At 46.6% G+C, this 19,097-nt stretch overlaps 1 protein-coding gene across 1 annotated transcript in view; it reads right to left on the bottom strand.

Moving 5' to 3' along the window:
- DMXL1 (Dmx like 1) overlaps positions 1-19,097 on the bottom strand; it is a 1,414,533-nt gene that overhangs the window by 246,977 nt on the left and 1,148,459 nt on the right. The window contains exon 32 of the mRNA XM_069226844.1: positions 10,602-10,803. Coding sequence (XP_069082945.1) covers positions 10,602-10,803 — 202 coding nt within the window. The remainder of the gene's footprint in view (positions 1-10,601; positions 10,804-19,097) is intronic.

Genomic DNA, 19,097 nt, shown 5'->3' with positions numbered 1-19,097 from the left:
GGTCAGCTTCCTACAGAAGCTCACCAGGATCACTGTGAATTGACACCTCAACTGGCAGGAGTTACGGCCTTCAGGCTGAGTCATCTTCAACTCACAAGGATGGATTGGGGCTTGCCACTTAAGCAGCACATTGGTTCTCTGGTCAGCATCATTGGTTGCAGCACTATTCACTTTGGCCTACAGCAGGCTGGAAAAGACAGCTCCCCTGACTTCTCCCTCACCAGGAGAAAACAGGAGTAAAATCCCTTTCTTTTTTTGGGGAAGTTAAACCAGTTCTATGGCCCCCTTGGACAACATGGCCAAAACTTCCTTCTGAAGAAGATGAAGGTGAGAAGGGACTGTAGGAGGCTGACTCAGCATATGGTATACACCTATAGGTGAGGCACACTGTACTGAGTCCAGACAACCCTTAGTGATAGTGTAGGTAATTCTAGATAACCAGAGCTCTCATAAGGGTAGCTGTGGAGAGCAGCTAAGGCTTATCCAGGAGGGTGTAAAGCGGTTGCAAATACCACACAGGTCAGTCAGTGACGTAAACACAGGAAAGAACCACACCAGTGTTAAAAAAAATATGTTAGATTTATTTTATCGCACACACACACTCTCTAGAACTAAATTTGGTATATTTCCTCATCTGAGATATGAACATACAAAAATATGCTTAGCAACAACTAAGCAATGGCATAAAATAACATGGGCCCCTATGGGTGCAAACTATGCACTAAAACAATTGACTGCGAAAATTACTTCCAACCCACCCTGCCACCTAAGGACCCTTAGGACTGGGGAAGTACTAAAACCCCAAAGCTAAGTAGATAGGATTCCCCAGTTGCCCGTGTGTAGAATTGTAACCCTGGGTCAGTGTCCATAGATATCATGAGGAAGTTGCGGTTGGAGTTTTCGCGTTTTAGTACCCTTACCAGAGGGCCCTGAGGAAACCCATTGGTACAAGGGAGGTTTGATAGTGCCCCCACCCGTGGATACCCAGAACAGTGGAGTACCTACACCAGGAGGTCCGGGAGCATAGGGGTGAAGTTGTGTTGTAACATCCCGTTGAAGTCAATGGGGACCTCAGTTGCGCAGCTTCTGTTGTGACCTGTGGGCCAGGTTGGTGGAGCCCAGGCATGGAATCCTGAAGAAGAGGAGGACCTAAGGAAAGAGGGGACAGAGTCCAGCTCACCCGGGGGAGCCAAGGAGGTGCAGGAGGGCAATGCATTCCTTTCTTGTAGATGCTTTCCTGCTGGAGGGTGGACAAAGAAGTGAAGCTGTGGAGTCCAAGCAATGCAGGAAGATTCCAGGAGTAGTACACAAGCTGTCCCATGCTGGTCGTCGAACTGCAGAGGGATCAGCAGGACCACCAACAAACCTTGGCGAATGCAGGGAAGCGTTGCACAGAGTTTGCAAGATCAGTGGGGACCAGCATGGTCCAGGTGACCCAACCTTGACAGGTAGGTCAGGGCCAGATCTCAGGAATCAGAAGAGCCAGGAGAAATCATTGGAGCCCCCAGGTGAACCCTCTGGCAGCCAGCACAGGGAGGCTTCAGCAGCACAGCAAAGAGAGATGCCCACGTCGTAAAAAGTGCCTAGAAGTCCTTCTTGGAGCTGTGCAGTGCTGGAGGCTGGAGCTAGGAGGTCTCCGCACTGGAAAACCAACAAGCCTTGGCAACGACAAACATATGTGTGCACAGGGGTTCTGGCCAAGCAGCTCCAGCGAAGGACCACAGACTTCCCAGTTGCATGGAAGATAGCTAAGCTCTCCGGAGAGCCACAAAACCACCACCTGTGTTGTAGAGCCTTGAAGAGTCTGTGGCACAGCTGGGTCCACAAACTGGTCGTCCTTGAGGTGCCTGTTGATGCAGCGGAGTGACTCCTTCACTCCAAAGGAGAGTCCTTCTTGCTTTACTAAGTGCAGGCAGAGTCCAGTGACTCTTGAGGATGCACAGCCACAGAGGTTGCAGAAGTCTTGCAGAACTTGGAAACAAAGGTGAAGTTGGAGCCCTCCTACTGGTTACAGTCTTGCTCTTAATTCCAGCAAAGAAAAGCAGCTGTTCCGGTGTCCAGGTTGCAGAAGTGTCTTGCAGAGGAGACTTGCAGACGGTTCCTGAAGTCTTGCAGACTAATCTGGGGTCCCACCCTCAGGGAAGTCCATAAGTAACCCAGGAAGGGGTTTGGACACTTACTGCAGTGACCCACCAATCGGGGGAGGGTTATGGTCTGGGTGAGGGGTCAGGGACATCGCCAAGCTGGACTAACCAGTCAGATGCTCCCAGGGGCCTCTGCTCACCTTATTTTCAAGATGGCAGAATCAAGTGGTCACCTGCGGAGTGGAAGAGCTCTGTGCACCTCCTTAGGGGAGGAGCTGGACAGGGGGATGGGATGGTCACTCCCCTGTCCTTTGTGTGGTTTGCCGCCAGAGCAGGAGCCAGGGGCTCCTGCACTGAAGTAAACCAGTTTATGCAAAGAGAGCACCAAATGTGCCCTTCAAAGCAGTCTGGTGGTACTCAGAGGCACACTCACCCCAGCCCAGAGACCCCTATTTCTAAAGGAGAAGTGGGCACACCTCTTACTTACAGGAAATCCTTTGTTCTGCCTTCCCCTGCCCGAGTTAAGCTCAGCAGCAGGAGGGCAGAACAGTGTCTGAGGTCGGCAGCAGCACTGGCTGGACATACACCCTGCAAGGCAGATATGGGGGATCCACTAGGGAACCTCCAGAGTAACATGGGATCATGCAACTAACACTGGAATTGGTGTAGTTGCATGACTCCAACATGTTTCATACCAAATATGCATATGTTTGGTAAATCCATTATGTAGTTGGACATCTCGTGTTGACCAGTGTCCAGTACGTTACTTAAGATGGCTTTACCACACTTACAAAGCCCACAAAATGGATTCTGAAGTTTGCAGGAGTGCCTTTACACTGAGAACTATGCACCCTGACCTTGGGCTGAAGGGCCTGGTTAGGGGTGACTTATAGGGTCAGAGTGCAGTGATCATGATATAAGGAAAACCTTATATTTGGAGTGAAAGGTGCAAGGACCATTTCACACAGGGTGCAATGGCAGGCCTGTAGTCAGTTTACATGGATCCCCATGATTGGCACAATACATGCTGCAGCCCATGGGGGACCCCTGGTGTACCAATGCCCTGGATACCTAAGTACCATATGCTGGGGACATACATGGGTGCACCATTATGCCAACTGTGGGGTGTAAAAGTGACTTACCAACTCAATTTAGGGGAGAGCGCACTGACACTGGGCTCCATGTTAGCAGGATCCCATTGTAATACAGTTTAAACATATTGCCACCAGGAAAACAGTTGGGGTAACTATGCCAGAACGATGCTACTTTCCTTCAGGGACAAATTGTGTTGATAGAACCTGAGGCGGAATTTGAGTAAACTCCCAGGTATGGCCATGATCGATGAGATCTAGGACCCATTTGTCCTTGATTTTCATGGTGTAGTGATGTACTGGGAAATTATGGCACTCATGGGAAAAAGATTAGGGGTTGTCGCCAGAAGATTGAGGTTGTCATTGTTTTCTAATGATGTCTCTGGTGGAAGTAGTCTGTCTCAGTCTTGGTTGTTGTTTGTGATAGGCTGCTGATGGTGGTTTCTATATGGATGATGATGTTGATAAGCGGGCCGAAAGGGCTGCTGGTAAGATAGTGATTGGTATCTCTGATATCCTCAAGGGTATGAGTAATATCCGTGGCCATGTACGAGACAAAAAGGTGTTTTATGGAAGTGGAGGGTTCCAAGAGATCAAGCTGTCTCTGTGTCCATCTTTATGGCCTGCAGAGCATCATCAATGTGTTTCCCAAATAAGCAATCACCTTGCACCTAAGGAATACATTGCAAGTATTTTTGTCTGCACTTCTGGGAGGAACAATGTAGCCTTAAGCCAACACTGGCACCAAAGAATAGCAGATCCGGCCAATTGCAGGATGCCTACAAATGCTGTATCCACTGCAAGTCAATAATCACAAATGCCGCTTTTTCACCTTCCTGTCAGATGTGAGAAGCCTCAGCTTTCTTGTCATCTGGCAGGGAATCCAGGTATGTGGCAATGTCTGACCACATTTGGTGATAATATCGTTCTAGAATGGCCAGAGAGTTTGCGGCTCAGACAGTGGTACCTGGGATGACTGTGAATCTTTTACTAATATTGTCCAATCGCCTGCCCTCCTTATCAGGCGGCGTAGTGATAGGGGTGGAAGGATTTTTAGACCTGCGCTGTGCAGCCTGAGCAATGACTGAATTAGGTCTTGGATGTCCAAATAAGCAGGCGGGCGAATCATCTGGTGCTTTGTATTTTTTGTCAATTCTGGGAAGAACAGCAGGGACAGTTGCTGGTATTTTCATGATCTTAACTCCTTCTTCCCATATGTAGTCTGCAATGGGTATTGCTTGGACTGTTCTTGTGAATTATTCTTTGAAGTCATAAAAAACTGTCAGTCTGTTTAATAGTAATGGGGAGTTGGAAACGCTTGGTTGCTCTCTCCATTAGCATTAGAAAACCTCCAATATCTCCCAGTGGAGAATCTACTGGTTGTGGTACCGGAGAATAAGGTGGACGAATAGGATAATTATCTCATTCATTAGTGATGGTATGATTGTCTGTGATTTCACCTTCTTCTCTGTCTTCATCACCGTCAACAACATGATCATTATCAGTAGAGGAAGGATTGTCTTGAGGAGGCATGGCAATACAGGATTGCAGAGTCATCCTTGGGGTAGAAGGTGGAAGCAGATGTTCTTGAGATTTAGGTGCAGGTGTGGCTACTGATGTGCTTCAGCTGGTGTTAGGAAGCATTTGTAATAGTCTTTAACCATTCTTTGCAGGTCTTGTACTAGGGGAGCCGGGACCTGAACCATATCTGGTGGTGGTGGTGGTGCACATAAGGATTATACTATTTTGCATATTGATGATTTTGTTAAACAGGCTCATAATAATCTTGCTCCTCGACTTTATCCTGATACTTAACATGCAATTCAGAGAGGCTCTGAGGTGCACCAAATATTCCTTGAGCATTGTCTGAGTCTTGAATATCCAGTAAGTGGCTCGGTATTAGTGGGGATACATCAGAAGGCGACGTGAAAGAAAGATGTATACAGTGCTGGGATGGCAAAATTATCGCCAATGAGGTTGTCATCAGTGTGGGCAATATTAATGTTGATGCCCTCTTGTGTTTTGACTTTGCAGACGATGAGAAGGTCTTTTCAAAAGGTTGCGTCGTAGATGGTGTTGTCTGTCTCATCGATGTTTGTTGACTGTTTAGGTACAGTCTTTGTCAATGTTATTGTCGAAATTAATGCAATGGTTCTTGTGGACTTTGTGGTCGTCGTCAATGAGGTAGTCTAAGTCTGCAGAAACTATCGTCGATGTCATTGAAGATGGGATGGATTACAACGGTAAAGGTGTCGTCGGGCTTCTGTCACTTGTAGCGGTCGTTGATGATGATTTTGAAATCTTTGGTCCTCTCGACGATGTCTTTTTAGACAATTTTGACTCTTCTGGGGCAGGTTCTGATAAAGGTCTCGTCCTTATAGAAATGGCTACAGAAGGAGTGGAGGGCTCGATATATAGTCTGAGGAAGCCCTTTTTTGTTTTTTTTGTTTTTCTTGATGGGAAAAGCCTTTCATAGATCCTTGGTGGGTCTTTTTTAAAGCTTTTTTACATTGTTAGGGGACTCATGGTGAGACCCTTCCTCTCTCTGGAAGTCTGAGAAGGAGATGGATCACTCACTACTTTTCTCCTCAAAAAGTACAAAAGGCTTAGATTTAAGATTTTGTAGCCATAATAAAAGACTTCCCTCACAGTCTTTAAGGGTTTTTGTAGAATTTCTTTAGCAAATCTTGCAGTCTCTCACCTTGTGGGATGGATGAAGCCAATATATACAATCCTTGTGAGGATTTTAGGAATGGAGGCATTTCTTACCACAGGTGGCACAAGGTCTGAAGAGTTCTTTCTTGACCAGTTCTGACATGCTGGAACAGAGAAATAGCTGGTTGAAGATCACTAAATCTGGAAAAACTGAGCAGAGCTGACGGAGACTCCTTCACGCACGACGTGCATTGAAATCTGAGGGAAGATGCACTGTTGAGACTGTTCCAACGGTGCTGTTAACTGCTTGGTAATTGGTCAATTTTGGTCCTTCTTGAAAAGGGACATAGATAGGCCATTAAGCTGAACTTTGCATTCCCTTTACAAGCTATTATACTGATACGTACTGCTTCCTAAGATATGGTGGGACTCCCACTTTGACGACGGGAAATGATTCAAGCATGTGAATCTATGAAAATACCCTACGACTGGAGAATAGCTGTGATATCAGCGTGCAGGAGTGGTGGCTACATAGGCTTGGCACGTTATTTCCAGAGCAGAACAGCGTTGGTTCAGAGATGCACTGTGCCACACATGGTTGTACAGAGGTATTGCTGAAAAGTTTCTGGATCCAGCCGGAGGCCTGGGGAATATTCAATAGGTGAGGAATCTGTGGCTAGAAGTCTCTATCAGAAAAACACATGTTTGAAAGGATAAGCCAGTGGCTACATCTGTGATGTCTGTACAGTGATGTAACTATGTTACAACAACACACTGAGCTGGTCATGAGATGGTCAGTTCAATTCCAAAGTGGAATACAGGGTCTAGCACTAAGAACGCTGTTTAGAACCTCAAATTAGGTACCAGAATTACTGTCCGCAGGATCATGACTCGAAGAAGGCCTAGAGATTGTAGACACCATGGAGCACTTGTTATACATGTTAACAATCATTATCTATCTTTTGAGGCACCATCAAGTGATTAAAAAGAAAAAAATATTTAAGTAAGTGATTATAGCTCTCAAAAGTAGAATATTGCTCCTAATGATAAACAGTTGAGTGGTTTGTAATCCTTTCCCTTCCACAGGATAGAGAGTGCCCTAAGGTAGAGGAAAAGAGAAATCCCCTGGCAGGTGAATCACTGGGAGATGAAGAAAATAGGTGACTGCCACAGAGGTGATAGATAAGACTGTCATAAAAGAGGAATTGATAGACTGACACAGGCATATAAGAGGCAAAGTCTGCCACTGGGGCATCCAAACCAGAGGCTGTCACAGGGGCATGAGAACCGGCAACTGCCACAGAGGGAAGAGAAAGAAAAAAAGGTCAAGCAGGAGGATAGCATTAGGCAAGAGGCAGAGCCAGCCCCAGTGCGGGAAGAGAAGGCGCCAGGCCTAGGGAGAGAAGAGCTCAAGACTGACCAGTGGGAGAAAAACTGGAGACTGACACACATGGAGGAGAGTCAAAGACAGCCCTATAGAAGGAGAGACAGAAACAATTTTAGAGAGGAGGAAATCAGGAGACATTCCAGGGGGGAGGAGAACATGAGATAAACCTGGGAGAGGAGCGCATGAGACAGCCCCAGTGGAAGGTCAACAAGAAACAATACCATGCCAGGAGAACTGGAGACAGCCCCAAGGACAGCAGAGGGAAGCCAGAGACAGTCCCAGCACCAAGGTACAAGAGAGTCAGACATCCCCATGAGCCAGAAATAACCATGGTGGACATTTGGAAAAATCCAAATACAAGAAGAGTTGGAAAAAGTCTGAGTGCAAGGAAAGTTTTAGGCATCACCTGCGAGCAGAGTCAGAGGCAACCCCCAAGGAAGCAGAGTCAAAGGCAACCCCCAAGGAAGCAGAGTCAAAGCCAGACCTCGATCAAAGAACAGGAGGCAGCCCGAGTGAGGGAGCAGGAGGAAGCCCCTGGGCGAGTTGAGCAGGAGGCAGCCCCTGGGCGAGTTGAGCAGGAGGCAGCCCCTGGGCGAGTTGAGCAGGAGGCAGCCCCTGGGCGAGTTGAGCAGGAGGCAGCCCCTGGGCGAGGAGAGCCAGAGGCAGCCCCTGGGCGAGGAGAGCCAGAGGCAGCCCCTGGGCGAGGAGAGCCAGAGGCAGCCCCTGGGCGAGGAGAGCCAGAGGCAGCCCCAGGGCGAGGAGAGCCAGAGGCAGCCCCAGGGCGAGGAGAGCCAGAGGCAGCCCCAGGGCGAGGAGAGCCAGAGGCAGCCCCAGGGCGAGGAGAGCCAGAGGCAGCCCCAGGGCGAGGAGAGCCAGAGGCAGCCCCAGGGCGAGGAGAGCCAGAGGCAGCCCCAGGGCGAGGAGAGCCAGAGGCAGCCCCAGGGCGAGGAGAGCCAGAGGCAGCCCCAGGGCGAGGAGAGCCAGAGGCAGCCCCAGGGCGAGGAGAGCCAGAGGCAGCCCCAGGGCGAGGAGAGCCAGAGGCAGCCCCAGGGCGAGGAGAGCCAGAGGCAGCCCCAGGGCGAGGAGAGCCAGAGGCAGCCCCAGGGCGAGGAGAGCCAGAGGCAGCCCCAGGGCGAGGAGAGCCAGAGGCAGCCCCAGGGCGAGGAGAGCCAGAGGCAGCCCCAGGGCGAGGAGCGCCAGAGGCAGCCCCAGGGCGAGGAGCGCCAGAGGCAGCCCCAGGGCGAGGAGCGCCAGAGGCAGCCCCCAGGGCGAGGAGCGCCAGAGGCAGCCCCAGGGCGAGGAGCGCCAGAGGCAGCCCCAGGGCGAGGAGCGCCAGAGGCAGCCCCAGGGCGAGGAGCGCCAGAGGCAGCCCCAGGGCGAGGAGCGCCAGAGGCAGGTCCAGGGCGAGGAGCGCCAGAGGCAGGTCCAGGGCGAGGAGCGCCAGAGGCAGGTCCAGGGCGAGGAGCGCCAGAGGCAGGTCCAGGGCGAGGAGAGCCAGAGGCAGGTCCAGGGCGAGGAGAGCCAGAGGCAGGTCCAGGGCGAGGAGCGCCAGAGGCAGCCCCAGGGCGAGGAGCGCCAGAGGCAGCCCCAGGGCGAGGAGAGCCAGAGGCAGGTGCAGGGCGAGGAGAGCCAGAGGCAGATCCAGGGCGAGGAGAGCCAGAGGCAGGTCCAGGGCGAGGAGAGCCAGCCCCCGGGTGAGCAGAGTCAGATGCAGCCCCCGGATGAGCAGAGTCGGATGCAGCCCCCGGGTGAGGAGAGCCAGAAGAAACCCCTGGGCCAGGACAGCCAGACACAGTCCCCTGGGCAGGAACAGCCAGACGCAGCTTCCCCAGCAGGGATAGCTGAACGCAGCCCCCTGGGCAGGGCCAGCTGAACGCAGCCCCCTGGGTGGGGAGAGCCAGAAGCAGCCCCCTGCGGTGGGGAGAGCCAGGCGCGGCCCCCGGGCGGGGAGTGCCAGGCGCGGCCCCCGGGCGGGGAGTGCCAGGCGCGGCGAGCCAGGCACGGCCCCCAGGCGGGGAGAGCCAGGTGCGGCCCCCGGGCGGGGAGAGCCAGGCGCGGCCCACGGGCGGGGAGAGCCAGGCGCGCCCCCCGGGCGGGGAGAGCCAGGCGCGCCCCCCGGGCGGGGAGAGCCAGGCGCGGCCCCCGGGCGGGGAGAGCCAGGCGCGGCCCCCGGGCGGGGAGAGCCAGGCGCGGCCCCCGGGCGGGGAGAGCAAGGCGCGGCCCCCGGGCGGGGAGAGCCAGGTGCGGCCCCTGGGTGGGGAGAGCCGGGCGGGGAGAGACAGACGCGGCCTCTGGGCGGGGAGAGCCAGGCATAGTCCCCGGGTGAGGACAGCCAGACGCAGTCCCCGGGTGAGGACAGCCACTCGCAGCCCCCAGGTGAGGACAGCCACTCTCACAGCCCCCAGGTGAGGACAGCCACTCTCACAGCCCCCGGGTGAGGACAGCCACTCGCAGCCCCCAGGTGAGGACAGCCACACGCAGCTCCCGGGTGAGGACAGCCACACGCAGCTCCCGGGTGAGGACAGCCACACGCAGCTCCCGGGTGAGGACAGCCACACGCAGCCCCCAGGCAGACCTAATCAGAGGCAGCCTCCGGGCGAGCATAACCCGAGGCTGCCCATGGGCAAGGATAGCCAGAGGCAGCTCACAGGCAAGGACAGCCAGAGGCAGCCTGTGGGTGAGGAGAGCTAGAGGAAATCCATAAGCAAGGAGAGCTAGAGGCAGTCCATTGATGATACAATCTAGAGGCTGTCCATGGGTGTGGAGAGCCTGATGCAGCCCATGGGCAGGAAAAGTATGTCAGAACCTAAGCAAAGAGAGCTACAAACAGCCTCCTAAGCAACGAGAACCAGAGGTAGCTACAGTGGGAGGAACCTCAGAGGCAATCTCATGGACTGGAGACAGCACCAGTCACCAGTGAGATGAAAGATAGCGGAGAGCAAGAATGGGATGAAAATGGGAGACAGCCAAGAGGGACAAGAGGGTAAAACAGCCAATTGATACAAGAGGGGGGGTGGTGACCAACGGAAACAGGATTGGGGGGTGTGAGAACTGGAAGACAGTCCGGAGATGTCTGGATGGAAACACAACTTTGTGAAAGTCAAGGAGATACAGAGCAGAGAGATATGGGGGTGTACTGTCTGAAAGAAGAGAGAAATGGCCTATGGATTTGAGAATGGGAGACGGCACAAAACCATGTAGGAGACATCACAGAACTATGAGAGTGGACATAAAAGATAGAGACCATCAAGGGGGATTAGTGTACAGTACTTCTGAACGTGAACATATTTGATCATTAGACATTGATTTAATAACATATAACATTTTGTTTTGCCATCTAAGGAACAAGTTAGATTTTTCAAAGCAAACTTCAAAGGTTCTTACTTGAAAGGGGTGTTTGAGGTTTCTAACAGAGCTTTGTGGCGAAGGATAGCAGGACCTGCAGACACTGCCTCTTCTGAGTTAGGCACAGATATAAAATTCTGTGGTGGTCCACCAAACATCTCAAGTCGGCGGAGAAGCACTTGCTCCCAACGCTGAACTGTTTTCAAAACTGCATGGCAAAGCGGTGAGCCAACAGGAAGATCTGAAACAAACAGCAACCCACGCATGACATGGTGAGCTTTTCAAGCGCAATGGGCAGAAAGATTAAACATGTTACATAAAGTAATAATAATGGGTTCTCGTTTGCTTTGACACTGCAGTGCCGTAAGTTCCTGTGACATGAAAATTAACCAAGAGTCTAAAAATGGATATGATCGTATCAGAATGTACATACTGTACAGCTTTTCAGCTTTTATACTACAGGGAAAATACTACAAAATAACATCTAGTCTTTCTTTTGCTTTAAATCCCTAATTCAGAGTAATTATATATTTTTTGTGAAAAATATTTCATAGGCATGGTAATATTGCCATCAATTGTGAGTTGTTAAACCACTTCTTTTTAAAATAGTCAAACAAGTAATATGTAATCAGTAAACATGGTTTATTTCTTTCAATTGTTCAAGATTTAATTATAAATCAATGTTCTGTGAATTGGTTGTTATCCTGATACTAAAACTAGGAAGGATCACAGTAATTGTAGTGCTATAAGTCAAATTACATTAAAGCTTTCATCTCCTTTTATACATACAACTGTAATCAAATGCCTAAGTTACACAGACCTCAGATTTGGGTCAAACAAAAAAAAAAGTCACCCTTTTTAACATATTTTTTTTAACATATTTCTGAAGAATGTGATTTATGTGGCATAATGTTCAATAATGAAATCTACCTACAACATTTCATGACAAGTTATCATTGAAAACCTCCAGAATTGCAGAATAAACTTCTATCAGCAGGAACATTCTGACTTATTAAACAAGAAATTGTGCTCTCTCATTTTTGTCTTTTTTAGGGTTTTTACTCATTGGAATCCTTTCCAAAGCTTAACATGTGCAATTCACCAGATGTCTTTTGGGACAAGCAGTGTTTTTCTTTGATTTCCTGCAACCATTCTGTTTTCCTATTTTCACAAAATGTAATCTCTTTTTGTGAAACACTGTTCCTGCGCAAAGAAGGTGGCTCAGTCAGAACTGTGATTGTCTTTTTGCTAGATCATATTCTTGACAAATACTAACACTGTCAGAAATATTTGAAGGACACAAAAAAATCTGGTTGTTTGAGTAGCAGGAAGAATAGCATGGGTGATAACATCAGGAATATCTGATGAGTAAGGAGAAGAAGCTCCTTTTATCAGTATTCTGTGTAAAGTATGAAAGGTCTCCCAGAGAATGAGATCTAGGAAAAGACAGGAATATGAAAAACAGAGCTATTCAGTGTTGAAATCTATGACAGCAAGGACTGGCACAGTGGTGAAATTGTCGTCACCAAGGGAAGGTATGCTGTCAGGTCACTATGTTGAAGCCAATGAGATATGGGTAAACTGTGAAGCCTCCATACCATTCACATTCGATGACTGTTCCATGTCGAAACACAGTACAACGCTGAATGCACTGATGTCAAGCAGATCCCTACATCTTTCTGCAAATTAGGTCTGCCAGTTGAAAAGGAGTACCTTTCAGGAGATGTTTGATTCTGAGTACTCACAGGCTTAATTGCCATCAAGTGAAGTTGAGACATTAGTTCACCTCTCATCCATGCCCTTGCAAGGAGATATACTTTATCTCATTGCTCTTCACGTTCACTAAAAGCTCAGGAGTCTACTCTTCCAGCAATTACAATGCCAGATCAACCTGTGTCAATGACAAGCTTGAGAAAATCAGAGCTTGAGTCAGGAGCTAACAAAATGGCAATTTTGACAAAAAAGGAAAAAAATTTAAAAAAAATTGGGAAAAGATATATTTTGTATTATTATTGTTGTTATTATTATTATTTTTTAATTGAGCAGGGTTAGAAAAGAAACTCAAAAACCAATACATCATAGTTGGGCACGTGAAGAAAGACTCCAATACAGTATGATTTGTCCATCGACATATTACATAAAACTGCTAAAGAGTTAAAGCTTAAAGTACATCCATGCTACAAATGTGCTAGTGTGAGCAGGGTATATAAAATACTAAAGTGCAATTACCACTGTCATGTCACCCTACATTACAATAAAGACCGCTCCAGATTGAAGAATGGGCAGGAGCCCCACCGTTATTCTGGCCCATCAAATACCCAGCAGCCGCTGTCTTCCTTATTCACTAATACCACCTAAACAGCTCATTGGGCTTATACCTGTGTCATAAAGTGCAGCAGTTTTATTCTCCCCATATTGCTAAAGACCTCGAAAGTGTCCCTACTCTTTTTGCATATACTTCTTCAAACATCTAGGTTCTTTTCATTTTTTCCATCCATTGCTGAACTCTAGGAATAGTCGTTGACTTTCAATTTTGCAAAATTAGAGAGCCTGCCACCAAAGTTGAAATCGAAATAAAGCACTGGAGAAATTTATTGAACCTACCCACTCACTGCATGAGGAGAGCCAAATAGCACAAGTGTAAGCTCAGGTTGGACATTAGCTCGTATTGTTTTACTAACTTCAGAGAACACACTGTTCCATAATTGTTGCAGCCTGGGAAATGAAAAAAATATGTCCGCAGTCACCTCTATCATGAGCCTTACATCTAAAACACTGGTTAGATTGGGTGTATACATTTTGTGAAGTCTAAGCGGTGTTTGATACGCTAACCATCTTGAAACAAAAGTCATCCTTCTATAATTTGTTGCTCTAAGAGGCTTAAGCCCAAGCTCAGAGATAAATTGCCAGTCTCCCAAAGTGAGACTACATCCTGTTTCATCCCAAAGAATTTCTAAAAAATCCAGTACTACTGACCGATTTGAAAACTTTTGGAGAAACCTGTACCAAATGCCTACTCCTGTTAATTTATTCTCACAGAACAGAGGTACTAGAAGATTGGTTTCCTCTTTAATTTCTTGAAAATTAGCCATTAAAAAACTATTTGCCTATAGCTAACCTGGAGGCCAAGGCTATTACTCCCAAATCTGTAATTAGCTTGAGCCCATATAAAAAAAGAAAAATCACCCAATTTACTAAACCCCTCGGCTTCCCATTAATATACCACTGGCTTCTCTATCTCCAGTCCCCACACTACACTCTCTTGTAATTGAGAATATGAGTGGCAAGATGTTACCTCCCAACGTTTAAATAACGCTTGGGCACACTACTCTGTCCCCCCTCAGAGTCTTACACCTCGACTTCTTCGGTAGCTTTGGGATCTTTTAAAACACCAGCAATTTGGTGCCACTATCTTTAATCATAATATTTAGCAAACAATTATCTTAGACCAAACCTGGTAGTGTAAGCTGAATTCATCTGTCCAGAAAAGCGGCTGATAATATAGCCTCAGAACCCGCCGTAGAGGGCTCTACCGGCTATAGCCGGTAGAGCCCACTACGCCGGGTTCTAAGGCTATTCGAACATTCTGCCACTCAGGGCAGAATGTTCTATAACATAAAACATATTGCTCACGGAGCCCGAGGGGATTAAATTCCCCTAGGGCTCCGTGAGGCTTTGTTCACAGCTGTTGCTATGAACAAAGCGAACATTGGAATGTTGGCGCTGCAGGCTTTTACCGGCCAGTAAAAGCCCACAGCACTCCATTGTTTTCAATGGAGCTGCTAACGTTCCAATGTTCTAATATGCGTTAGGATGCAAGAGCACCAGTCCTCCTAATGCTTTATCCAATTCTAGAATTTCCTTCTTAACCCTAGGCTTTTTATTCTGCCATATATGTTTTTGGAAAATGGCTCTGAGTTCTTCAAAATATGCTCTTGGTATTGGTAAAGGAAGGTTTATAAAAAGGAACAAGGGCAATGGCAAGATCAACATTTTGATCAGGGAGACTCTCCCAATCAACGTAAGTGGTAAAAGAGTCCATCTCTCCAGGAAAGCCTTAACTTTACTAAGACTTGCACCACATTTCAGTTGAAAAAGTTGGGAGAAGTTGTTAGTAAAATATTCCTAAATAGTGGATGGGACGCTGAGGAATAAATGGTAAAGCTGGTGGGAAATCTGAGGCACAAGCATTAAATAATAGTGTTTCCTTTTCCGTCTGATTTACCTTGTAGCCTCCTATAGTTGTGAATTCTTTGATTTTGTCTATCAACTGTTGTATATTCCAACTATCTGCTTCCAAATATATTAAATGATGTAATCTGTGAATAATTAGATTTTAGACATTCCTCCCAAAGGTGGCCTAATCAGATCCTTATTTCGAATCCTAATTGCCAAAGGCTCTATAAAGAACAAAAAGAGGATTGGGGCAAGGGGCATCCCTGCTTGGTACCACGATTAATCTTCACTCTTCCTGCCACTTTGGAGCTCACCAGGACCTTAGCTTCAGCAACTACGCATAGATTCTTCAACATATTGATCACTTGAATTGGAATTCCAAACGGTTCTAAAATGAGGAATAGAACCTGCCAATTAACTAGACCAAATACTTTCTCAGCATCAATCATTAGGAAAGCTGCTTTCTCTCTCTGTTGATGGAGAAATAATCTATAGTTTGCCTTAAAAAGTATGTGTTGGCTGCCATCAGTCTTTTGGGTGAAAAGCACTGCGGTCCCTATCACTGCCTGTGTCACATGAGCAACCAGATGCCATGATTTCAATAAACTACTTATAGTCTACATTCAGAAGACTGATTAGGGAATATGAATTGGCATCCCTCAGATTTTTATCTTTTTAAAGAAAACTAGTTATTATCAATTCCTTAAATGAATTTGGGACCTCCAACCCCTCCCTAATTAGATTAAACAATGATATTACAAAGGGGAGCAGCTCCCTGTCGCTTTTGCATGAGCCATTTTTTTGAGGGCCATAGCCACCTCAGATCGCTCTATGTTTTGAATAAGAGCTTCTTTTTTGCGAGTTCAATAGACATGGCAGCTGGATTGACTCAAAATATTGTTGGACCTTTTCCAAGGAACCTCCTCAACTTCCTTATACAGGCACCTATAGTGCTGTAGAAACACATCTGCAATTACCCCTTCCTCCACCTTCAGACCACTGGTATTGTGATTTTTTTATCCTGTCTATTGTTTGACTATTCATTTTATTTCTTGTAGATCAAGCCAAATATGGCCTAATTTGTTGGCTTTCCTCATAAGCTTTTGTTGAAAAGCTTTATCCCCCGTGATTTCCTATACTAAAAAAGCCCTTGCTTTGCTTTCTCTAACAGATCCCTCTTTTAATACTCTACTGACATCAGTAATTACCTCTAGTTGCAAGGTACTGATTTAGCGCTTCATTAACTGCAGCTTGGAGTGACTGACTTTGTACCTGTTGAAACTTGTTACATCTTGTTTTATACACTATACGTTGTCCCCTAAAGCAGCTTTTAATGCTTCCCAAATCATAAATCATGAGGTGGTGCTACAGTTTATTTAAAATAATTCCTTTATAAAAACCCTCATCTCTTCTACCCACTTCTGATTATTCGAGAGGAATGACCTGCAAAATGCAACCCTGGCTTAATTTCTGGGGTTGTATTCACTCTAATTTGCAAGGAGACTACTAAGAGATCAGAGAAGGGAGTTGCCATTATATCCACAGACCTCCATTGCACTGTAGTTGACATAAGAAAAAAATCTAATGGAGAAGCTGAACTATGTCTGTTTGGAAAAAAAACATATTGTGCGGCCTCTGGATGGTTAGCCTGAAGTCCTGCTTCATTATTAACAAGTTGGCCATTTTTGATTTCAGTTGTTTTTTCGCCTTATTTGAGGTATCTATCGTTAGGTCCTGAATAAAATTAAAATCACCTCCCATGATTATTATCCCTTTGGCCTTCATGACTAGATTGTAATTTTTTAAGGTTGAGTTCCATCCATCACTGGCCTATAATAATTTACAAAACTTATCATTGAGTTGCCCCTTCACCCAAATGTATCTACCATTATGGTTTCACTCGATCACTTTTACTTGAAAGTATGAGGAGTTTACAAACAAAATACCCACACCCCTCATTGCAGCACCAGCCGAAGAAAAATAGGCATGAGAAAACTTCCTTGACAAGCGCATCTTCGGGCTATTACTCTTAAAATGCACCGCTCCTACACCTATTTCCCAATCCATTGACAATGCATGTTACAATTCTAACATCAAACATCACAGTGACCTTTTTACCAGCACCACAGACCAACAACTGGCTTTCTTGAACCACTTCAATTTCAATTTAAACCTCAGCTTTACCCTGCTCTTTTGGGCTGCACACTCCCCTCTACCACTACCACACCCTTGTCCTACCCTCTCCTTGGATCTAGGGGTCTCCCAGTATGTCCCTCCCCCAGCCCCAAGGTTCCCATCCCTCCTGTGGTGCCCTGGTACTGCACCTAGCATTCGCTTTCTGTCCACCTCGCCCTCCCTCTCCGCCTGTGGCTTAGTTTGTTTCTAGCTTGAGAAACCCTATATTCTCATGGTTTGGACAGTTTAGATAATAGTGTCTGCGCCTCTTCTACCACCTGGAAAACACAGCACTTTCCATTAACAAGAACTTTCAATTCAGATTGCTGACATAATGAGGCTTGTACCCCAGAAGCTTGACCTCTTTAGTCAAACACTGAAAAGTTCTCCAGTGTCTGGCTGCCGTTACTGATAACGCCGAAAAAACTATCATATGAGCATTATCTGCATGCTGGAATTACTTTTTGTTAATTGCTGCTGACAGAATCCGCTTCTTCATCTGGTAGTCTTAAAAGTTAACAAAAATCGCACAAGGAATCTTGCATTTACAGTCAAAGACACCAGGACTCTCAGTGCTCTCATGATCGTGAGGTCAATTGGTGAGTCTACCAAAATATATTTTCTAATGAAAGGGTCCATCAACTGAGGCACATTCTGTATAGATCCTTGCATCCATCTTCCTTCCGGGATCCCCAAAAACCAGAGATTAGAGTACCTTGTGTGGTTTTCCATCTCTTCTATTTCATTTTCCAAATCCTGGACCTTCTTCTGCTCCGCTAGGGAATCTTTATTGAGGAATCCCACCTTATTCACCAAATCAGAAATTCTTTCTTCTACTTCTTGCAACCTTCTTGGGACTTGGTTGAGGTTCGGTTCTATCTTGGTTAACCTCTGCTGTAATTCTTCAATTTCCTGTGCCTGCTGTTGCCCCAAATCACAGATTTCAATTGGGATTGCTTCAAACAAGGCTTTCACTGCCTCCACCCATTTCAAACATAATTCCTTGGGCGACGCACTGAATATGATTATTTTTAAATTAGATTTACAGATACTAGGTGAACAGGAAGGTGATTCTAGTGAAAACATTCCCACTTTTTCAGGATGTTCTAAGAGGAGAATTATTGATTTTATAGTTATCTCAGTGAATGCAGTCCATCTGACTGGAGAACATAATATTGTACTCTCTGTGCCACCTTAAAAATAAATACCAAAGTAAATCCCCTTGAGTCTGAGCAAAAACAGACTTTCAGTAAGAACAAAGGCATTAGGATTAAACGGGAACAAATCAACCCAGTTCATTTTTTTTTCCATAAAATATAATGGAAAAATATAGACTCCATAGAGTTTTTCTGTCTGAGGAGTCATTCAATTTGACTGCATTACAGGGATTTGATTATCTATGTGGAGCAATTAGAGGCGGCCTGATAGCTCACAGATCCTTTCAGATTTCCCCTGCACACCGCTGGTTTAACACGGCATGTTCGGCAGCCCATAAACATCTAATGATAGCCCTAAAATCTGTCCCAAGGTTCCCTCAGAAGGTGCGTTTACTTAGATGGGAATTCAAGAATATAGTGGAGGCAAGGAAAGAGGAGACTAAGGAAAAACCTTGAGAAGACCTATTAGCAGTTGCTGCTTTAAAAAATAATATGACGTTTTGGGAGGTAATAAATCAACCCCTTTTTTCAGAGCCAAACATCTCTAAAGTGGAAACTTTGATTCCTGAAACGGAGTGAGTAACCCAATATATAGGAATTTTCCCACCCAGTGTGCCCAGCCAGCTTATTATAGAGGATCAATCCAGCATTCCACCTTTAGAACCCCCACCAATGCTCCTATCTACAACTATTGTGCTGGGGGAATTGGTTAGGGCCTTACATCTGCTCTGGGTAAAGCACCTGGCCAGACCGGGTACCTGTAGATTTATTTAAATCAGACAATAAATTAGGGGGCCCAACACTAATGAAAGTCCTAAGACGTGCGGTGGGGACAAGATTCCAGACTCTAAGAGATCTACCATCTTGGTAACAATCTTTAAAAAAATGAGATAGATCATCACCTGTCTGTTATAGGCCAAATTTCCGGAAAGAAGCTACACCTGAAGTTTTGGGGAGGGTAATCTTGGGAAATTTAGAAACCTGGGCAGAGGAAAATAATGTCCTAACCCAAGTCCTGTTTCGTTTC

This window comes from Pleurodeles waltl, chromosome 1_1 (assembly GCF_031143425.1).
Source record: "Pleurodeles waltl isolate 20211129_DDA chromosome 1_1, aPleWal1.hap1.20221129, whole genome shotgun sequence".
Taxonomy (NCBI): Eukaryota; Metazoa; Chordata; class Amphibia; order Caudata; family Salamandridae; genus Pleurodeles; species Pleurodeles waltl.
The sequence above is the reverse complement of the archived record's forward strand: the minus strand, read 5'-3'. Positions and strand labels throughout refer to the sequence as shown.